Source organism: Belonocnema kinseyi, chromosome 8 (assembly GCF_010883055.1).
Source record: "Belonocnema kinseyi isolate 2016_QV_RU_SX_M_011 chromosome 8, B_treatae_v1, whole genome shotgun sequence".
Taxonomy (NCBI): domain Eukaryota; kingdom Metazoa; phylum Arthropoda; class Insecta; order Hymenoptera; family Cynipidae; genus Belonocnema; species Belonocnema kinseyi.
In genome coordinates, this window is record NC_046664.1 from 124,800,298 (window position 1) to 124,821,921 (window position 21,624).

General features: G+C 34.3%; 1 protein-coding gene across 3 annotated transcripts in view; it reads right to left on the reverse strand.

Annotated features, from left to right (window-relative positions):
* LOC117178994 (1-phosphatidylinositol 4,5-bisphosphate phosphodiesterase classes I and II) overlaps positions 1–21,624 on the reverse strand; it is a 661,888-nt gene that overhangs the window by 60,806 nt on the left and 579,458 nt on the right. For 2 of the 3 annotated variants that reach the window (XM_033370599.1, XM_033370597.1), the window contains 5 exons: positions 10,663–10,713; positions 10,384–10,591; positions 2,452–2,567; positions 2,234–2,340; positions 1,833–2,145 (listed from right to left, as the gene is read on the reverse strand). In XM_033370599.1, the coding sequence (XP_033226490.1) occupies positions 1,833–2,145; positions 2,234–2,340; positions 2,452–2,567; positions 10,384–10,591; positions 10,663–10,713 (795 nt within the window). The remainder of the gene's footprint in view (positions 1–1,832; positions 2,146–2,233; positions 2,341–2,451; positions 2,568–10,383; positions 10,592–10,662; positions 10,714–21,624) is intronic. The other variant, XM_033370598.1, reaches the window with a different exon arrangement.

A 21,624-nucleotide genomic window follows, 5' to 3' on the forward strand; every position in this document is an offset into this window, starting at 1 on the left:
CGTGTACTAATTTTGAACACACCTTCTTTTAAATTGCTAAAGATACAGCAGGTGATTGAAAAAATGGGAAAAAGAAGGAAAAATGCGAATAACTTGGTAAATGTTAACATTTTGAACAAATACTTCTTATTCATCTTGGAGTATACCTGTAATAGAGTACCTTTTGTCTCTTGATAATTTTCTAAAAAATCACTTGTTGTCAATAAAAAGGGCTTTTTATTGTTATGGTATTTCTTTAATCGATGTTTTCTCCAAATATATCAATTTTATCAAAAAATTATATACTAATGAAAATATGCATCTCCGGGAGGGGACCAACTTTTGTTTCAAACGTTTTCCTGTATAATAAATTTCAAGAAATTTCACCTGAGTTTCCGGCGACTTCGAAGCCGCCTGGCAACTCTTTTGCATCCAGGTAAGTGCCTGGCAATGCGCAGGTGCTATTTCTAATGTCAGCCCCTACACGTACACCAATTTTTAACCTTATCCGAGTCACGTAAGTTAACTGCCAAAAATTCGCACCTTTGACAGGTCGCCACAGGTGAACGCATCCACTCACACCTGCCAGGCACCCATTTTTACGTTCCTCATCATCAGACGAACATCTCATGTGAAAATTGGCCTTATCCATATCACACTCCCATTTACGTTGTCAGCCCACGGTCTATAAAGTCTAGTGCCTCGTTTCTAATATAGAAAGTTCGTTCATCGCAAGAATACGCTATACATACATCCAAGTCGACAGAGTAGAACATTTTCTTGCGAGGCTTCACATTTATACAATAAGTGAAAAACGCGGTCGTATACACAGGTCCGGGGACTCTCGTGGTAGGGGAAGTTTTCCTTACGTATGTCAAAAAGTTTAACTATTCTGCCACCGCACGACATGGCATACTAGTCGAGTAGTAAAAAGTTTGAAAACTTAAACACGTTTTCTAGCTTTAAAGTGAGAGTGACACTGCCATAACCAGAATCTTGATGCAGTCCACTGCAGATGTGCAATCTCCAAAAAAATGCGACTTGCTACATAAGAACATAAATATTGCATTTTTTTAGTATTTCAAGAAATATTTATAAGAACTATTCAACATGCAACTTTGCTTATCAGTAAGTTTTTGTTATCGAGATTCTTTACTTTCCTTAAATTTTTGGCATTTCAATTCAAACATAATTATAAGTATTAACATATCTCGTTGCATTGTTTTAATTCTTTCATATTTTTTAAAGTCACTTTGTTATATTTATTTCTAATCTTATAATGTTTAAGGTTTATTGTTCAAATATTACTTTGATTAAGTTTGAAAATGCATACATATATGTTGGAAAAATTAGTCCCTGGACCTGTGTATACGACCGTGCTACAAAAATTAATAAGTTTTAATATTGTAAATATTCTACTAAATTTAATATTTTATTGCACTTTACACTCACATACCGAAACACATATAACCTACATACATCCAAGTTAATTCAAAACTTAAACAATTTCTTTAAATATTTCAGCTTCAAAAGATACTTATATGTGCCTTCTTTTTTGACTTTTTCCACAGTTACTTTAGAAACAAGAACACCTAATAGAAAAAATAAAAATTAATATAATATAATAACTAATATAACAAATAATCACGAACCTAACTTTTCCAATAGTGCGAAAAGGAAAACTATTACGTTGTAGCAGATGCGCACTGATTCAGAAAGTGATTCCGCATTTCAGAATGGTCACTTATGCACGCCGTGAGTAGTCTACTAATTGTAAGTCGAATATAAAGGACTCGGTATCCTTATTATTACTTTGAGACATACGTACTCTTTTTTAAAATACCCGTACTAACCTCTCCATGTCTCATTGTTTGAAGTTTCCTCATAACATCAGCAGTTTCCCGATCTAACATAACCTTCAATGTCTTCAGCTGATTAGACTGGGAAGATTTCATAACTTTTTCTAACGTTACAAATACGACCTCGTAATATTTTTCTTGAAGTTCGCGCTCTTGAAGCACGTGCTCCTTATAAACAGCCAACAACCGCTCACTTTGGCTTCTAGGAAGTCCTCTTGGTATTCCTTCAGCTGTCTCACGAGTTTCTTCTGAACATTCGGACGTTTCAGCAAGCGCTATATTGCTTAGACCAACTTCACTAGAGAAACTGCGAAACAAAAAACTAAGAATGGCAGCACACATTTATAATAAGAAAATATATTTCAGCTAAATATTAAGTAAAGAAAACTGCTTACATATTTTTACTTGACAAACGCTTCACCAGCTTCTGACTCATGTAGAATTTCGATTTGTGTTTCTCTCCGTCAATAGAACCCTTCTGTGATTGTAACCTTATTTTCTCCTGGAAAATAATTAAAGAGAGATAACTTCATTATATAAGGGTAGCAATGCAGTAAGTGTTTCTGTTATAAAAAATTAAAACACAATATAAAAGTAACCATTAAAAAAATACCTTTTCATGTTTCTTCCTTAAAGACTCTAATTTCTTTTCCAGCTCCATCTTCTTCTCTTTCACGAGTTTGTTCTCCATCAACTTCTGCAGAGATTCCGCTTTAATCTCTTCGGTCACTAGCACGTATTAAAAAACATTAACAATTTTTTATGCTTTCAAGTATAAGTGATTTTAAATTATGACAATTTTAACATTTATTTTCAATTGATCAGTTTCTTCCAAATTAAAAACATGTATGCTTTAGTTCTTCATCAATCTTCTATACTTTTATCGCTTATCAGATTAAAATCCATGTACTATTTTCAAATTGAATAAAATTAATATTAACGAGTTAATTAAATTTTACAATGGTTAACTTAAAAAAACACAGGTATAGGTGGTCTATTTCGGTATACCGAAAGGCCTAGAGGAATATACCTATACAAATATAATCGAGAAACACCAGAAGATTGATTTATCTGATAATCTGGTACCGTTACTTTAGAACTTTTTACTTCAGGAAGCATTATTTTGACGATTCTGGGTCGGAAGAATTGATGCCTGCTTCTAGTCCAAGAGCTTATGAAAAAAAATCGAAAGAAATTTAGGAAATATAGTTTTTAAACATTTCGTTGCATATATGGTGTATATAAAAATAGTACAGTACGCCAGCTCGGTGAAATTACCTACAATAACTTTAACGAAATTATCGTTTAGACGGCCCAGTCTCGAAACGTAGCCAGTCAGCCGCTCCTCGAAACATTCCGAAAAACTAACGAAATTTAATCATTTTAGGAAAGCCTAAATTTTGTGTGTATCTAGTACCTACAATAAGATTCACGCAATTATCGTTCGGCCCGCACAGTACCGTAGCCCGACTGGTCAGCCATCCCTCGCAATATGTAGAGAAACTCATGCAATTTAAGCATTTTAGGAAAGCTTAAAGGGCTATGGTCAACAAATAGTGTGGTTCTGGCCCTTGAGACAAATTCAATTTCAGTATCAGCAACATGCAGGGGTACTGCAGTATAGTAAACCTATACAGCACATAATTTCAGAAATGAGTAGTTTTTGAGATACGTAAGGATATACCTTTATATAAAAAATCATTTTTCTAGGAAACTAATAACAATATTTCGTTTCTCCTTTTTTAATGAAAGATATTTTTAAGCAGTCTCAAAATGTTTGAATAACTCCTTAGGAAAGCGTTACAAAATAATTCTTTAATTTTTGGATTCTACGGAACAAAACTACATAAGAAACTGAAGAAAATAGCTTTTTCATTATCGATGTGGAAAGTAATGAAAATTTGGAGTCTGTGGTTTTCAAAGGTCCTCTGATATCGGCGCAAGCGTTAAAGTTCGTGAATATTTATTTCAAATGGATCTGAGCTTAGAACTTCCTCTCTTAGCTTTATTTTGAGTAGGGTTGTTCTTATTGAAATCGAAATTGAAACTTACTGAGTTGCTGAGACTGAAATTAAAACTACCTAAGGCCCAGAACCCCCCTCTTTGCTGATCATAGACTGTTTTGGTGTGAATAGTACCTACAATTACGATTACGAAAATAACGTTCAGCCGGCCCAGTGCCGGGATTTGGCAAGGCAGTCGCCCCTCGCAACATGTTGAAAAAGTAAATAAATTCAAGCATTCCAGGAGAGCTTAAATTGTTTGTATGAATAGTACCTACAATAAAATTCACGAAAATACAGTTCAGCCGACCCAGTTCTGGAATCCGCAAGGCTACAGCACTTCGCAACATGTTGAAAAAGTACAAAAATTTAAACATTTCAGAAAAGCTTTAATTTTCTGTGAGAATAGTACCTACAATGACATTTACGAATATACCGTTCAGCCAGCCCAGTGCCGCAATCTGGCTAGGCAGAGGGCCCTCTCAACATGTTAAAAAGTAAAGAAACTTAAACATTTATGGAAAGTTTAAATTTTGTGCGTATAGTACCTACAATGAAATTTACAAACATACCGGTCATCCCATACTGTGCTAACTCATGACCAGCCAGCACCCTTACCCTCTCACCCGAAACAATATGTAAAAAAAGCTAGTTCTGGAACTGCGCAGCCTGACAAGTATATTCATAAATGTCACTGTAGAGACTACACGCATTAAAAATTAAAAATTTTTAAAAATGCTTAAATTTCCTTAGTTTTTTGACATATCGTGAAGAATGGCTGGTTGACCGAGTTCCGCCACAGAGCCAGCTGAACGATATTTTCATCAATTGTATTGTAGGTACTTCTTACACGAAAAATTGAGCTTTCCTAAAATCATTCAATTATGTTATTTTTTCGACATGTTTGCGGAGTTGTGGGTCCTAGGTGTTCTAGAACTTAATCAGCTGAATGTGCCATGTTGGTGTACAGGCAACGTGCAACAAAATATTTAAAAACTAACTTCCCCAAAATAATCACGAATTTTTTGCGAACGCCCGGATTATTCAGGAGTTTTAATGAAAAAAAACTTGAACAACTTTAAAATATCCTTTCCGAAATTGAAATAAGAATATGATCATAAATAACCAGGGACTAGGAACGAAGCGTCGTTCGCCCTTTTCTCTTCTCGAGCCAAAGAGTCTCGGAAGGCAGATCAGCCCCTTCTCTCCGCAGTCCTTGAGTAGATTGACTTAACTTGGTGTCACGAGTTTCGTTGTGGGGAGAAGAGAAGTGATCTCGGGAAGCTACTCGAATCCTCTGCATGAAGAAGCTCGCCGCGAGTTTCGCGAGCCTTGTCGAGAACAGTGGCTTAGCCAGGGGCGGGTTTGGGCCCCCGAATCTAAGTTTGTTTCATTATTCAATTACCTTTTCCCCCACTCTTTGCCTGTACATAAATCAGAAGTACCCGTCGGAAAAAATCGAAGCCCCTCCCGAAAAAAAATCCTGGCCATGTCGCTGGCCGAGAAAATTCCACAATAATTTTTTTAAACATTCTATTCCAAGTTACCAATATCTTTGTACTGACATGAAATAATGAAGAACGTCCATCATTAAACAAAATTTAATAATTTTCTATTAAATCCTTTAATTTTTAAATAATATATCCTTCACTTCTGAACAAGCATTTGAACTTTCTACCAAATTAGTTTAATTTTAAACCAGAAATATGAATTACAAATACAAAAGTGAATCCAAATTTGAGAAATTCAAATTAGAATAAAATACAAAATAAAAATCCTATTTAATGTCCAATAATCAACCTGATGCGAACTACTGATAAAAAAATTAAAAAACAAGAATCCAAGGACTAAATTTGGACAACAAGGAACAAACAAAAAATCCTATTGTAATCTGAAAAAAAAACAAAAAATTCAGACAAAAATAAAAAAGAGGAAAGAAAAATGAGAAGCCAGCTACGTCCTCTTACTTATCTTTTTCTTTCTTTGAATATTATTTTATTGTAATTTGATGATAATAAAAATAAAAAAGAGGAAAGAAAGAAAAAGAGAAGGAAGGGGATGTGGTTGTCTGCCTTCTCATTTTTCTTTCCTCTTTTTATTTTTGTCTACATTTTTTTTTATTGATTTTTTCATATCACAATAGGATTTTTTGTTTTTGTTTGTTTGTTGTTGTCCAAACTTGTTCCTTATATGCTTGTTTTTTTAACAGGAGTTTGCATCAAAAAAGTTCATTTTAATCCGACAAAGGCAAATTTTGCCAAAAAACAATTACATTTACAAGCAAAGTGATGATTCTTCAAGGAAGAAGATTTATTTTCTAGAAAAAAATTAGTTTAATTTTTCATATAATTCAGTTATGAACGTTCATATGAATATGGTAGCATAAAAAATTTTTTTTTATTTACCGGCCTGGTTAAACCGGTTATGGCTAGAGTAAAAATCCTGAAATATATTTTCCCCGTAGATAGTAGAAATGCTATTACGCCGATTGTAGAAACTATTTTTAATCTTCATTCAATTTAGAAATGTTTTTAATGAAAAAAAAATATAATTTTTAGTATGTGGCAATATTGCACTGTTTATTTAAAAACAGCAAATATAAATCAGATATTGAAAAATGAACAACTTACAGTTGCATTTACAAACCAAATATGTAGGTTAAATTCTTAATAAAAACTTCAATAGTTAAATTTTCAATAAAAAATGGAATGGTTAAATTGAGACTAAAAAAAGTCATATTTAACCTAAAAAAAGATTTTTTTTTAAATATTTAAGCCCCTCAACCAATCAACTGAAATTTTAACCAAGTAGTACAACATTTAATGAAGTACTTTAATTTTATACACAAGAACTTAAGAAGACTCATTTTTCACCAAATACATGAATTTTTAGACAAAAAGGTAAATTTTTAATCAAGACGACGAGTTTCCTACCAGAAATGAAACAGTTACATTTTCAATTAAAAAATTCATTTTCTACCTTAACTTTGAAACAAGGAGTTTAATTTTCAGCCAAGACACTTCATTTTACACCAAAAAGAAAAAATTTTCATAAAAGATATGAATGATCAAAAATAAAGTTAAATTCGTAACGAATGTTTATTCGAAAATTTAAAAAGTTCAATATGTTGATAGAAGCGTTATTAATTAATCCAACACACACAAATCATGAGAGAACAGTTTTAATTTTCAAACAAAAAAATTAATTTTCATTCAATTATGTAGTTAAATTTTAAACTGAAATAGATGACTTTGGAAGCGATAAAACGTGTTTTCAAGAATGCAGTTAAATTTTTTAAATTTTTTCCAGAATTTTCGATCAGAAACATGAATTTACAACCTAGTATTTGTATTTTTAATGTAAATGAAAAAGCTAAATTTTGAATTAAAAACGGAAAAGTGTAAATTTCAGTTTTAGAAATTAATTTACGACTACACAAGTAAATTAAAATAGTTACATTTTCTGAAATGTTTTATTCTTACACAATTCTTTTATTGTACAGTGCGTGTAATTGCTATAGCGTTTAAATGAAACAATTCTCAATGAGAGATGTGTTGAACTTTCATTTTAAACTCTTAATATCAGAACTGTTCCACTGTCAATATGTTCTTAAAATTAACAAAATGGTAATGCATAATTAAATTTGTTGAATATAATTTGAGCAAGATCAGATGAAAAAACGATTTATTTCTGCTTGAAAACGCCGAAAATATACTTTTGTTTATTTAATTTGTTCGTAAAATTAACGAATGTTAATTCATAACTACATTTGTTTAATATAATTTGAGCAAGATCCGATGAGAAAACGATTTATTTTTGCTTGAGATCACAAATAAACGTTCATTTGTTTATATAATTTGTTAGTTAATTTAACAGATGTTAGTGCATGACTAAATATGTTGAATATAATTTGAGCAAGATCAGATGAAAAAAGGATTTATTTCTGCTTGAGAACGCCAAAAATATGCAATTGTTTATATAATTTGTTTTTCATATTAACAAGTGTTGATTCATAACTAAATTTGTTAAATATAATTTGTTTTTCATATTAACAAGTGTTGATTCATAACTAAATTTGTTAAATATAATTTGAGCAAGATCCGATGAAAAAACGATTTATTTTTGCTTGAGATCGCAAAAAAATGTGCATTTGTTTATATAATTTGTTCGTTAAATTAACAAATGTTAGTGCATGACTAAATATGTTGAATATAATTTGAGCAAGATCAGATAAAAAAACGATTTATTTTTGCTTGAGAACGCCGAAAAAATGCATTCGTTTATATAATTTGTTCTCAAAATTAACAAATGTTAGTGCATGACTAAATTTGTTAAATATAATTTGAGCAAGATCAGATGAAAAAACGATTTATTTTTGCTTGAGAACGCCGAAAATATGCATTTGTTTATATAATTTGTTCTCAAAATTAACGAATGTTAGTACATGACTAAATTTGTTGAAAAAAGTAATATCTTGTAGCAAATGTAATCATTGTGGCACCTAATAGGAAAAATGTTAAGTTGTCAATTGACTGAAATTGTGTTAAAATTGGAGAAATTTATTGATGAAGGACCACGCTCTTTCTCTCTCTATCTCTTTTTCTGCAAACTATTGATCATTATTGATTTATTTAAAAAAATATTAAACCCCAAAAAACAGTTTCTTGAAAAAACAGAAAATTTTGTAACACTTTTCATTGGAAGCAATTAATTCTTAACCCAAAAACCAATATTTTTATAAAGTAGTTAATCTTTTAACCCCAGACGTGAATTGTGTACTAAAGAAACAATTTCCTAAAAAATATTAACATATTTTCTACAAGAAGGTTAATTTTCCAAGAAATACTAAATTTTTGGACAAAAAAAAGAATGATCAGCTGAATAAAAAAAATGTTTACTTCAAAAAATTAATTGTTATCAAACAAATTAATTTTTAACATAATAGATTAATTTTCAGTCAAATAGTTCAAATATCAAATAAAAAGTCGAATATTAAGCCAAATAATTGAATTTTAAACCAAATATTTTCAAGAAAATAGTTAATTTTTTTATAAAATAGGTGTATTTTGAACTGACATAATTAAGTTTCTAGTAAAAAGTATATGAATTTTCAACAAAATATATAAATAGATTAATTACAGATCATATGTAAAATAAAAATTTAAAAGTAAAGTTCAAGTAAAGCGCACAAATAATGTGGTGTATTTAACTCTATAGCATGTGACGCAGTGCCATCTAATGACATGTATATTCTGCTTAGTGACGGATCCAGGGGAGGTTTTTAGAAACTTGTCCACAACCTCTTGAAATATTTTTCTGGGTTTGCCCCTGATTCTGCTATATGAGCGTCGCGAACAAAGAAACTCTTCTCCTCCTCATTGTAATTTAGCCTATGGATCTGGGGAACGGCTTAGATAACGAATAACGTATCTATGGTACGAGTAGGCGCTTGCTAGTGATAAATTCGACATGATTTCTGCCTGCAGTCCGCATCGGCGAGCTTCGCCGCGTTCGCGCGTTCACGAAGAAGCTTGCAATGGCAACGTCGAGTTTCCCGGTGGTCTCTCGGCCACTCAGTCTCCGTTCTCGCGAAGCTTGTGAAGCTCGCATCGAGCACCCTCGCTCGTAACGCTGAGAAAATATAAACAGGAGAAGAGATGGTGAGGAGCGGATTTTACGCTCTTCACGCATGTCGTTCTCAGTCCTTGTAAATAACAAGCAGAAAGGCTGCAACTGAAATAAGAATTCGATCATAAATAGCAAGCAGAAAGGTTTCCGCATATATAGCAGCCGACACTCAAGGGTCCTTTGTTAAGCTTTCGGATTAAAATTTAGAAATACATTTCTAATTTCAAAGTTAACAGCCTGAAACATCATAATTCAGAATTTACGGGTTTCGATTATTTCAGATATTTAACTTTTTTTTAATATTTAAAATTTGAATGAATATAACGTATCTCGTAAATGGAATGAGATACGCCAAAACAGACCAAAAAATTTTATTCAACTTTAAAATAGTATAGAAATATAGGAATTATAACCATAAAATATGTTTAATGAGAAAATTCATCAATTAAAAAAAAGTGTTACTAATTTAAAGAAAATGTTTAAAAGGGAGTCGGGTTCGTGACGGCTAACTGCTGTAAATAACTCAGCCCGCCCGGTACGTAACTAATGCAATAGGCCCATTATATGACCGTCACATCACTCTTAAAAGATCCCAAATCTCTCTATCTCGTAAATATTATGAGACTTTTTATCGGCAGGGTGCACTATATAGAAAACATGAACTACACTGTGAATTTAGTTAATCAAACAGTATATAAAAAAATTATGTTAACAACATTTTTAATGTTACTTGCTTATGAAAATTGTGAACGTTACCCCTCTAGAGGTGCAACAGCATTGCCCTCTGTAAAATAATAAATTATCTAAGGATTCAATAAATGCATCTTATCTTATCATTCGAATTGGCAATTTATTTAATATACTGTTGGATTTACGAAAATAAACTCGAATATTAAATATAAAATACTGCTTACTGCTACTCGAATTTATTGGACTTTTATTCGCTGATGTATCGACTAACGGAGTATTCATTAGACAAGCTTCTCCATCATCCATGTCTTGGGATTCTGCAGTATTTATTGCACATATCGAAGGTCTTCCATGTGGACTTCCCGTAGATGGCAGCGAACCAGCTGGCATTTCTCCTACCGAGTGCATCCTCTTAGATTTGAGCCCCTCATCCTAAAAGTAAACTTATATTGAACAAAATGCTATAAAGATCATACATTTAATTTCATCTCTTTCAAACTTACAACGGGCTTAGAAGAGCTCGGAACACCACTACCGCTAGTTTTACCTTTACCCTACAAAACATTAGTAGCAAAAGTTAATTGGCTATAGAAAGAATTTATTTATTTCAAATATTCATTAACGGGAGGAGGCGGTGCAAATATTAAATTTTACGATGTTTGTATCATGCAGGAAAACTCTCTCGGCATCGACATTCGTTTTCGGTAAATCGCACTCATACCATTGATACGCATTGGTGGGAATCCCCCCCCCCCACCACGATCGCTGCTTTTCAAATTAAATCTATAACGTATTATTTTCAGCATTTTATAATCAACCTAAATTGATCCATTCTCTAGAAAAATCACGTGAACTTACACAGTGCCATGTTGGATTTATCGTGCTTGCGTAGCAGACGCGAAGTACCCGATTCGCACACTTGTGCGCAAAATGAATCGGCCAGTTCTTTGTACACTGCTGATAGCCCATCAAAAAACAACTTGCATATTTAGCCAAGGTTCTACTTTTGTTTAAATTTTAAGTTTAACATTCACTCCAATCTTCGGGTTATTAAATTGTTACCACTGAATACCATGTACATGGCAGTAATAAATATGAAGAAATAATCCAAAATGAGTTCGAGTGAAAGTGATTTCAAAGGTTATTCACTACAAAATACCATCACAGCAGCGCAAACTCACTTTGACTAATTTTTAGAATCTTATGTGAAACAATGAAATATACTCTAATAACACGGAACGTTCTGGGAACGTTCCCTGAGCGTGTAAAATGTCCTCCGCTTGGAAACGTTGTAAACATAAATTATCATTATTGTTATTATTGACAATGAATATCGGATAATATGTAAGTGATAGGTCTAAATTGATATCAGTTTCTGACTTTTAACCTATCTCTTACGTTTTTCGAGATAAATGTTAATAATAATAATAATAATAATAATAATAATAACGGAAGTTTCCCCTCTGGTCCCAGTGGAATGTTACTGAAACGTTCCCAAGCGGCGAAAAATTTATACGCCCTTCACGATTTTCTCTAACTGCAATCACTCTTCCTCCCCTGACAACCCCTATTTTAAATTTTTTAATAATTTATAGTAATATTTTTGTGTCCAAAACTGAAAAAAATTTCTAGCAATTTTTGTATCTTTGCGAACTTCCTTATCCTAATTGCATCCCTGCTTTTCCTTTATTAATACCCAATCTTATATAAATAATCAAAACCATAAGTTACCTCAGCGATGCAAGAAGCTAACATGCGGTGCAAACGTCACGGCTAGAGTAAAAATGCCTAATAGAAGACCATATAGAAAACTAAGAGGTTCGCTTTCTATTAGGCCTTACCAAGGGGGTGACACGCCATGCAAATTCGCTGAGTCAGTTTTGTGAAGGACGGCCGAAGATAAAACACTAGCGCCACTAGCATGGCGCCCTACATTTGAATACCAGCTAAAAGAAACATGGGATATTTAGTATTTTTCGCAGTTTTTGTAATATTTGGGAATTTTCAGTACATTCTAAAAACTTTGAGCTAAAATTAAGCCAAGATTAACTGTTTCTAGAATTTAAAAATATCGAGGATTATAAAATAAACCTTAAATACACTGAAAATTTCTTTTTAAGGTTTTTAATTTTCAAGCAGAGTAAAATGGTAAAAGACTGGTGAAAAGACTATCAGTAATAAAGATATTAATTGCGCTGTACATTTAATCATTTATTTATTTAAAAATGGGATAAAAATATGGAGGTATAAAATAAATATAGACTAAAGAGATCAATGTATAGATCCGAACTGTCGATCAGGGTATGATTCAACCCGCTCAAACGGAGTAACAAAAACGTTTTCCTGTGTTCCACAAAATGAGGTTAAACGTTGGCAACAAGCAATTGAGCGTGTAAAACGGAGTTTATTATAAAACCTAAAGGTTTAGTATGCGAAGATAACTTTTTAAAGAATCAGGTAATTTGGAAAAGGAAGTTTACACCGATGTCCTTACTTACAGATATAATCGCTCGCTTAAGCGCTTTGAAAAGTTGCAGTTGCTGAGGATTTGAACCCTACCTATGCTACCTAAACTTGTTTTCTACCGCGCGCTCTAACTCATTTCGCTATAGATTCTGTAAATATTTAAAAAGTATATAAACTATTTAAAGGTAATAACCAATTAGGAAGTTTCAAATCCAAAAACGATTTAATAACCTTGGTTACAAAAAGCGATTTTCTGTAATACAAAAACATTCATGAAACACGCTGTTTTTAATTCATCCAATTATTTTATAATACTTTCATACTCAGCTTTTAATACGAAATAACAGTTCAATGTAATTGGAGTCTTCCTTTACTGTGATTTTTCTCTGATAGCTATTTAAATAACGTAGTTATTCTTCATGAATAAAAATTAATTTGGTCATACGGTCATAATACAACAAAATAAAAGATTCTGATCTTTAAACGAATCATTATGTATTTGATAAAATATTCCTTATGTTTCGACCTTATTGCACGTCCTTTTCAAAGTTAATTATCACCTAAGTCAACATTTTTTTAAATTACTATAAAATTGTTTTCTTGTACTTGTTTTCTTGTATTTCAAATTCTGATTGTTTCACTTTATTCAATTTTTGAGTGAAGCATTTTAGTTTGATTTTTAAAACAAGTTGCACTTTAATCATTGTATTAAAAAGTAGTCATTTATCAACGTTACTGTTGAAATGAAATTGAAACCTAAAAAATCGTACTGAGTTCTCAAATTTGTAAAAATACATTTTTTAAACTGACACTGTGTTTTGTTTTGAACGGCCGCTCGACTACACAATGCGTTAGAGATAAAGCTAGTTTCAAATGAATAGAAAATAAGGCTGATATTAAACTGACATTACAAATAAAAAAAGCCAAATTAAAATTTTTATCAATCTAAACTTACATTTATTTAAATTTCAAGAAAACTATTCTTTGTATAATGCTTTGGTAAATTTTATTGATATTTAAAATTTCTGTTTTTACATTAGTAGAAAATTTTAATGTATTTATTAATAAATATGGATTCAAACATACTTTTTTTATGTGTATTAATTTCTTTAGATAAACTTTTAATCTTATTAATTTCAAAATAAAAATAATGAGTTGTTGCCAAGCCAATTCATACGAGTTTTGAGTCTCCTGCCAGTTTCTCTCATATAAACCTTGTTACAATCTTAGCATTTCATCCAATATACATCTCCAGATACACTCTCTTTATTATCTTTGTCTTTATTTTGAAAAAAGGAAATTTATTTAGTGTGTGTTTATTAGTAAAATACACATTTATATATGTTTTTATTGAACATCTAAGACGTTCTGAGAGATGTTCAATTTATGGTAAAGAAACTTTCATGTCTGTTGTTTTATGGGCTTTATTGCATTTTATATTTTTTAAAGAATTATTATATATTTCAAACACTCTTTCTTTAATTGCATAAATGAATAGTTAAAATGGATGATTGTTTTGTATTAAAGTTTCTTCAATTGACTTAAATTTTTTTTCGGCATTTCATCTCACTTAATTTGACACACCCATATACTAATTTTTTGATTAGCCCTATTTTTTGATTAAATAAATTATGTGAATTATAGTTTAAAATAACGTCCTAACCATGAAAGTTTCTTGTGCCAATTTGTGATTAAGTTTCCATCTGGAATTTTTATCATTAATAAATCAAGATATGTTGTTGTTTTACTATTTTCTTTTTCTATGGTAAATTTAATTGGGTCTTCTAAGCTGTTAAATGTATTTAAAAATTCATCTAATTTGACTGACGTAATTATAGTTAGGATGTCATCCACATATATTTTATAAATGATATGAGTGAAACTCAAACTATTAAAGGCTCCTTTTTCCAAATCTTCCACACGTAATTGGCTACAATTAGAGATAATGGAGAACCCATTGGACATCCTGAATTTAGTCCATAAAATTTATTAGTAAACGAAAATGTTGTGTTATTTAAGATAGTTCGAGAAGCGATTAGAAATTCGTTTTTATTAATTTTTGTTAATTTTTTTTATCTGTTTATTTTTCCTCAATGCAATCTAATGCAAAGTCCAATGAAATACTATCGAGCATTGACACTATATCCCGCGAAACTATTGAATGTGAATAAGGAGCTTTAATATTGTTCAGTTTTTCTTTTAAATCTCAACTATTTTTCACAAACGCTTGAGTTTTTCCTGAAACTGGTTTTAAATAATTTGAAATATATTTAGCTAGTTTATAGGCAGGAGAACCAACTGCTGATACAGTTCAACGCCATTTCAAATCAGGTGTGTGAACCTTTGAGGGAGCGTATGCTTTAGATACTACATGATTATGTATTTTTTATCTATATGACATGCTCCCATTTACCAATCTCTTTTTTTCATCTAATCGCAATGTCATTACATTTTTCTTAAAGAGCTGAAACCATACTAGTTTTTATATTTTTACTTTTGTTACCATATTTGTTTCAAAAATTATGATTTGAAATTGAGTTGTAGTTTTGGTGATTTTTTATTTTAGTTCATCACTTTCTATATTTTTAATGCAATTTTCAATACCCGTGTGAAAAAATTGAGAGGGCCCCCGTCGGGGGGCCCACATGGATTGCCCTCAAGCGTTGCGGAATCCATGAGGGCAATCCAGGCGAGGTCCCTCATCGCAACGACATAGGGGTCCAACACAGACTATCCTTATGGATCCTTCATGGTTGCCATCATGAAAGCCCTCTTGGTTTTTTTTATTCGTTCTGTCATCTGTACTGGCATATATCTGGGATAACACTATTTTGTACTGGGCTATCAGTGTTGAACCAGCACTGGATTTCGCTACTGGCACAGTACTATTCCAATAGGAAATTCACCAAGGGCGGCAGTACTGCATCAGTGCTAACTAGTACGGTACTGCTAAACTCTAACCATATGACAAAAAAGTTATTTAAAAAATAAATATTCATTTTTTTGCGAGTATTTTGTCTGCAGATATTAATTGTCCTGCTTAGAGTGACTACATTTAACATTATATCACGAAATAAAGTTTTTAACGCTACGGGGAATCTAACCTACATATCTATACCTAAATCTATCGCCTCACAGTCGGGAGTGCTAACCACTGCGCTAAACCGACAAGTTGAAACTCGGTAAAAAAGTCATCCTCGTAAGGTACAGTTCAGAAAAGTTGAGATACCAAATTTTAAGGTCTCTTTTTCTAATTATTTATTATTATACGACGTTATGTAAATGTAAAATACACGATATTAAACTGACATCACAAATGAAAAACCGCCAAATTTAAATGTTGATAATTCTAAATTTATATTTATTTAAATTTTAAGAAACTGTTCTTTAGATAATGATTTTGCTTTAAACAAATTAAAGTGCGAAAAGAGAAATAAATATATACAAAATTTTGAGTTTTTGAAAAAAAGAAAATTGATCTAATACAGAAATCCCAAATGAAATTGCAGAAACTTTAGCTTTAGGCAATAAGCATGGGATTCCTTTTAATGTTAACAAAATTCCAATGAATAACATAATTGCTAAAATTGAAAATTGCATTAAAAATATAGAAAATGATGAACTAAAATTAAAAATCAGAAAAACTACAACAAAAATAATTTCAAATTATAATTTTTGAAACAAATATGATAACAAAAGTAAAATTTTAGAGCCTGTTCAAAAATTTCAAAACAAACACACAGATTTAATTTTCCTTAAAGCCGAAAAGGGCAATACAACAGTAGCTGTCAATTGCAACGATTATACAAATACAGTTGAAACTTTATTAAAAAGTGACATTCTCTATAAAAATATATAAACCAGTATGGTTCCAACTCATATAGATTGAAAATACATAATAATGTAGTATTTAAAGCATACGCTCTCCCAAAGGTTCACAAACCTGATTTAAAATGGCGTTGAACTGTATCAGCAGTTGGTTCTCCTACCTATAATCTAGCTAAATTTATTTGAAATCATTTGAAACCAGTTTCAGGAAAAACTCAAGCGTTTCTGAAAAATAGTTGGGATTTAAAAGAAAAACTGAAAATTATTAGAGCTCCTTATTCACATTCAATAGTTTCGCTGGATATAATTTCAATGTTCCATAGTATTCCATTAGACCTTGCGTTAGATTACATTGAAGTGAAACGAAGTTTCTAACTTCTTCATTTTATTTACATAGACAAAACAAAACTTTTAATAATTTTTTGTTCTCAGGGCTCTGAATTAATTTTTAAATAGCACCAAGAAAACTTCAGTTTGCCGCCCTGCAGATCTGAGAGGTCTCGAAATAAAATAGGAAAACACCTCAAATCAAACATTTCATCAAATTTACAATAGTAAAGAAAAATTCAGTTTACACTAGAATAAATTTCGCCCTGGAGCGAACAAAACGTTACAGATTATCTCCAGGTCCATTGACGCCATTTGGAGTACAAACAAAATTCAGATAAATTTAAACACTGAGATTACTCACAGGAAAAAAAATAAAGCTATTAAAACCGCCCACCTTTACCACAAGTTGATGAGCTAACTCCCAGTTTCCGCAATTTCAAATTGAGAGCTTAGACACTAAATCAATCAAACGATTAAGCACTATGTGGCGTAAACAGAAGACACAAAATTTCAATACAAACTTCCTCTCATGAGGCTCGAACGACAAAAGACAAAGAGTTCACTCGCTTCGGCAGCACGTAGGCCGACCAATCTCTCCCCTCCTGCGCAGGTGAAGGACATGTGTCTTCTGCGTTGTCGCAGTGTCATGGCGTATGTAGGGAGATTTCAGAACCCTACTGCCCAAGAGATGGTGATAGTGGTGCTTCGACGAATCCTCAAAAGTGAGATTTGAATCACCCCAGGTACAGGATTCGAAATGCGGGAATCTCATTCACATTCAACCTCTGGTGAATAACCTGCAGTTGCGCCTGCACCTGTGCGACTTCAACCCGTCTTGCTTCCTTGTTGTTCGTAGCACCGGTCCTTGATAGAAAATGATGCTCCAGGGAGGAACCACTCTCTCCTGCATCCCCTTCTCGTACACGAATTACGGCGAATTTCATAAAAAAATAAAACATAAACCCCAAAATAATTACCACGAGTTGCTTACTCTTTCTCCCTATAAAAAGCCCATGAGAGTGTGTTTTACAAAAATATGAATATAAAACATTTCAAAAAAAGTAAAGAAAACCTTAAAAGAAATCAGATAAGTTGGTCCTCTTTCGAGCCTCAATGGTCTGTTTTTTAATGGATATTTCCTCCAAGAGAGGAAGAGCTCTTTACAAATAAATAAAACAAAGAACATATACAAAGTAATTTGCAGGTGAAACCTGCAACATTACAACTCCTCCACCCTTAGAGGAAATCCTGGGGATTCATTTTCCCCCTGCTATCGAACAAGAACAACCCGGGTGGTAGGCGGCTTAATTCCGTACCATACTTCCTAAATCAAAATTAAAATAAACTAAAAATCACCCGCTCCAAAGCGGAACCACACACTCTTATGTTCAAAATCTAGGAAGTCAAAATAAAATAAATAAAATGAAATGTAAAATCAAAGACTCGTTATCTGTCGAAAAAACTGAAAAAAACAAATATGAAAATCATCAGACTAACTACCACAAAATAATAAACAAAGAAATAGCCTTAAACCAAATCTGCGGGTAAGACTACGAAAAATATGCTAGACACATGCATTAGTCAAGAACGGTAATAAAAAAAATCACAAAATCCAAGAAAAACAAAAACATTCCAAGACGAGAGGAGATGGAAGGAGAGGGAAAGGAATAAAAGAGACCGCCCCTGGCGGTAAAGTCGTGGTTAGGACTAGGGACCTTCCCTAGTACCTCTTGTGACAAAAACTACCCCGCTTGCAGTATAAGCAATCTCGGCGGTGTGTTTCCTTCTGGCCACAGAACTCGCAGAAGAGAGTAAGAGGATCAGGGCACCATTGCCACATATGTCCCTTCTTACCACAATTGTAACAAGACACAAAGAACATATGATGGCGGAAACTGCCCGCAGTCTGCCATCCCTTCTTCTTCCTCGGAGAATCCTTCAGTCGGGATGCCCACACGGAGCAATCGCAGTCACGACGGTAGACAGATCCAAGCCCACATAGAGTGCAGAATAGTGTTAACTTTTGGGGGCAGTCCTCCCATTCATGGCCCGTGGCTCGGCAACTGAAACAGCGCTTATATTCGCGCCCCCACCTCTCTGCGTCAGCCTGCATGGCATTTACTTGACGGTATTCACCAGCCCCTTTGCTCTGGATCCCTTTCCTGAGATCCTCCGGAACCTGTTCAGGGGAGGCCTCCCGCACCACTTGTGGGAGATCTCCACGTGCTCCTTCCGGGAGGACCGCCTGGACCACTTGTGGGAGATCCCCATGAATTTCTTCAGGGAGGCCCTCCTGGACCACCTGTTCTCCCACGGGCGATGTTAACGGCCACTCCTGTGGCCTCTCCAATCTCGTCGACTGGTCCCTCACCAGGGGAAACGGGTCACCCTCCAGGGTTGACAACACCTTCCGGACGTTCAACTGCCCCATCCAATCCTCTTCATGTCGGTAATCCAGGACAGATTGGCTTCGACGGGGCTGAACCCGAAATTGGTTCACTTCTGCCCACAAGCTCTCGATTATGAGAACTGGTTTCAGTACGGGCTCCGGGGTGGAGACCGTGACGCTGGCTTACAGGATCTAGTTTTTTATCCTCTAAAGCTCGATCCTCCCTCTGCAGGGCTTCCAGCGCATTCCGGACTTCCTCCGGATCAATGGCAGGCCAACGACCCAAGCGGATCACTCGGACCCTCGGACCTTCCGGACTGTTCCTGTCCTTGGTGGACATTCCAGACAACTTAATAAAATAGAAGAGAATATGCCAGTCTCTATGCAATATGCAAACAAAACTAATCCTATCAAGCAAAATAAATAAAAAGAAAATTAACACAAGGGAAACCAGACTGAGTAATGCCTCAAACTAACGCGATACATATGGTTTAAGATCCTTAACGTGAAAAGCGCCGAGCGCCCTTCCACTACCATTAGCCAATTCATATACGAGGGGGGGGGGGGGGGAAAGTACTCCCATAACGCGAAAAGGACCATGAAAACTTTTATTTAATTTAGCCGATATTTTCTTGTCCTTTGAGGATATTACTGTCCAACGCTTCAAAACCCGATCTTCTATCTGATACTTAAAATCACGTCGCGATTGGTTGTAATAACAAGTTTGTTTCTCGTGAGCCTCCTCTAAATGGAGCGTCACAAGGTCTCGCAATTCTTTTAGGCGCTCCATACGGTTTATTCATTTTTCTCTATCGGGCTCAGAAATATTATCAGGACTGTCATCTTCTCCTCGGAGACTTATTTTTGGCCTCAATTCCCTCCCACAATTTAAAAAGGCTGGACTCACCTTAGTGGTAGTATTGGCCGCGGTATTGTAGGCGTACCTAAATTCATGGAGATGAACATCCCATCCTTGCTGATTCGAACCCACGGATGATCGGATCATACCCTTCAACACCCGATTCATCCGTTTAGTTGGATTAGCCAGAGAATAATTTACAGGGCTAGTAGAGTGACGGATGCCATGCAATCTGGTTAATTCATTTATGATTTTATTGACGAACTCCGTGCCATTATCTGTGTGAATTACCTTAGGTTTACCCCATCTCGAGATAAACAGGTCCTCGAAAGCCGCCCTCACATTTTTTGCGTCGGCTGCTTGTAGAGCTTTACACTCGATCCTTTTAGTGAAGTAGTCGTGAAAGACCACAACATAACAGTTACCTGTTTTACTGCGAGTGTAAGGCCCCATATAGTCCATTGACACAATGCCCAGGGTTGGTCTACTACACTTTTTCCCATTAATTCAGGACGAGCCTGTTGTGTAACCTTTCCGCCACCCTTTTACGTAGTTCACAACGTCCCTGAAAATTCCAGTCCAATAATAAGAGACGACAGATCAAGCATAGGTCTTTTCTACACCTAGGTGTCCTGTCTGAGGTTCATCATGTACCTCGGTTAACACCTGCCGCCGTTTATCGACTGGAACCACCAATTTCCACGCTTCTGTATTTTCTATGATTGGGTCTATCAGAGGGTTTGGTCCAAAAGCATATAATTTACCCTCTAGAACCTCCCAACCATGATACCTTCCAGGAAAATTTTGCACATCCCTAACTCAACGGGAATACCATGGATCGTCAATTACTTCCGCCCCACACACCTCGGTGACAACCTCATACATCCGTGAGAGTGCGTCAGAACTATTTCAAACCGGTACTAATCCTAATTTTACCGATCCTAATTTTCGCCAACAGCCTCATGGCCTTTTCTTCGGTCTCCATCTTCCCACATAAAGGTATTTCAGCTGCAATTTCCATACCTTGGTCGGTTCCCTTGTTATCCGTCTGAATCCCTCTTAGTCCATCCTGAACTACACAAGAGTCGCCAGAGCTCATGCTACGACTTTTCTGTAATACTTCTTCGCGCAGTGCTATATCCTTCAATCCAAGAAAATCTGACGTGCTACTACTAGCAACGGCACCCCCTCCCCCTGAAATACAGCCAAATCATCAGAATTTCTGCACCTAGGATGGATTTTAACTGGATCCGCTACTCGGATGATCTCTGCCAGCTCTTCGTCTTTAGAACTACTCCCACATATTTTATCTAAACGGGGGAATTCTATTTTTTGAATATATTGCCCCTTTAGGAAAAACATATTATTCACCTTTCTGGAAATTGACGGATCCAAAATAGTAATAGTCGGCTCTTCAGTGCGACTCTTATTACCCTCCGATGATTGGGCTCCGTTATTTGTTACAGAAGGAATTAGAGGCCCTAATCTTTCCTCCCATGTTCGTTTCCCTTCGCTTGGCATTTGGGACAATCGCTCTTAAATATTCCTTCTGCCCCGCACTCAAAACAATAACTCGAATTCGAATTACCCTGA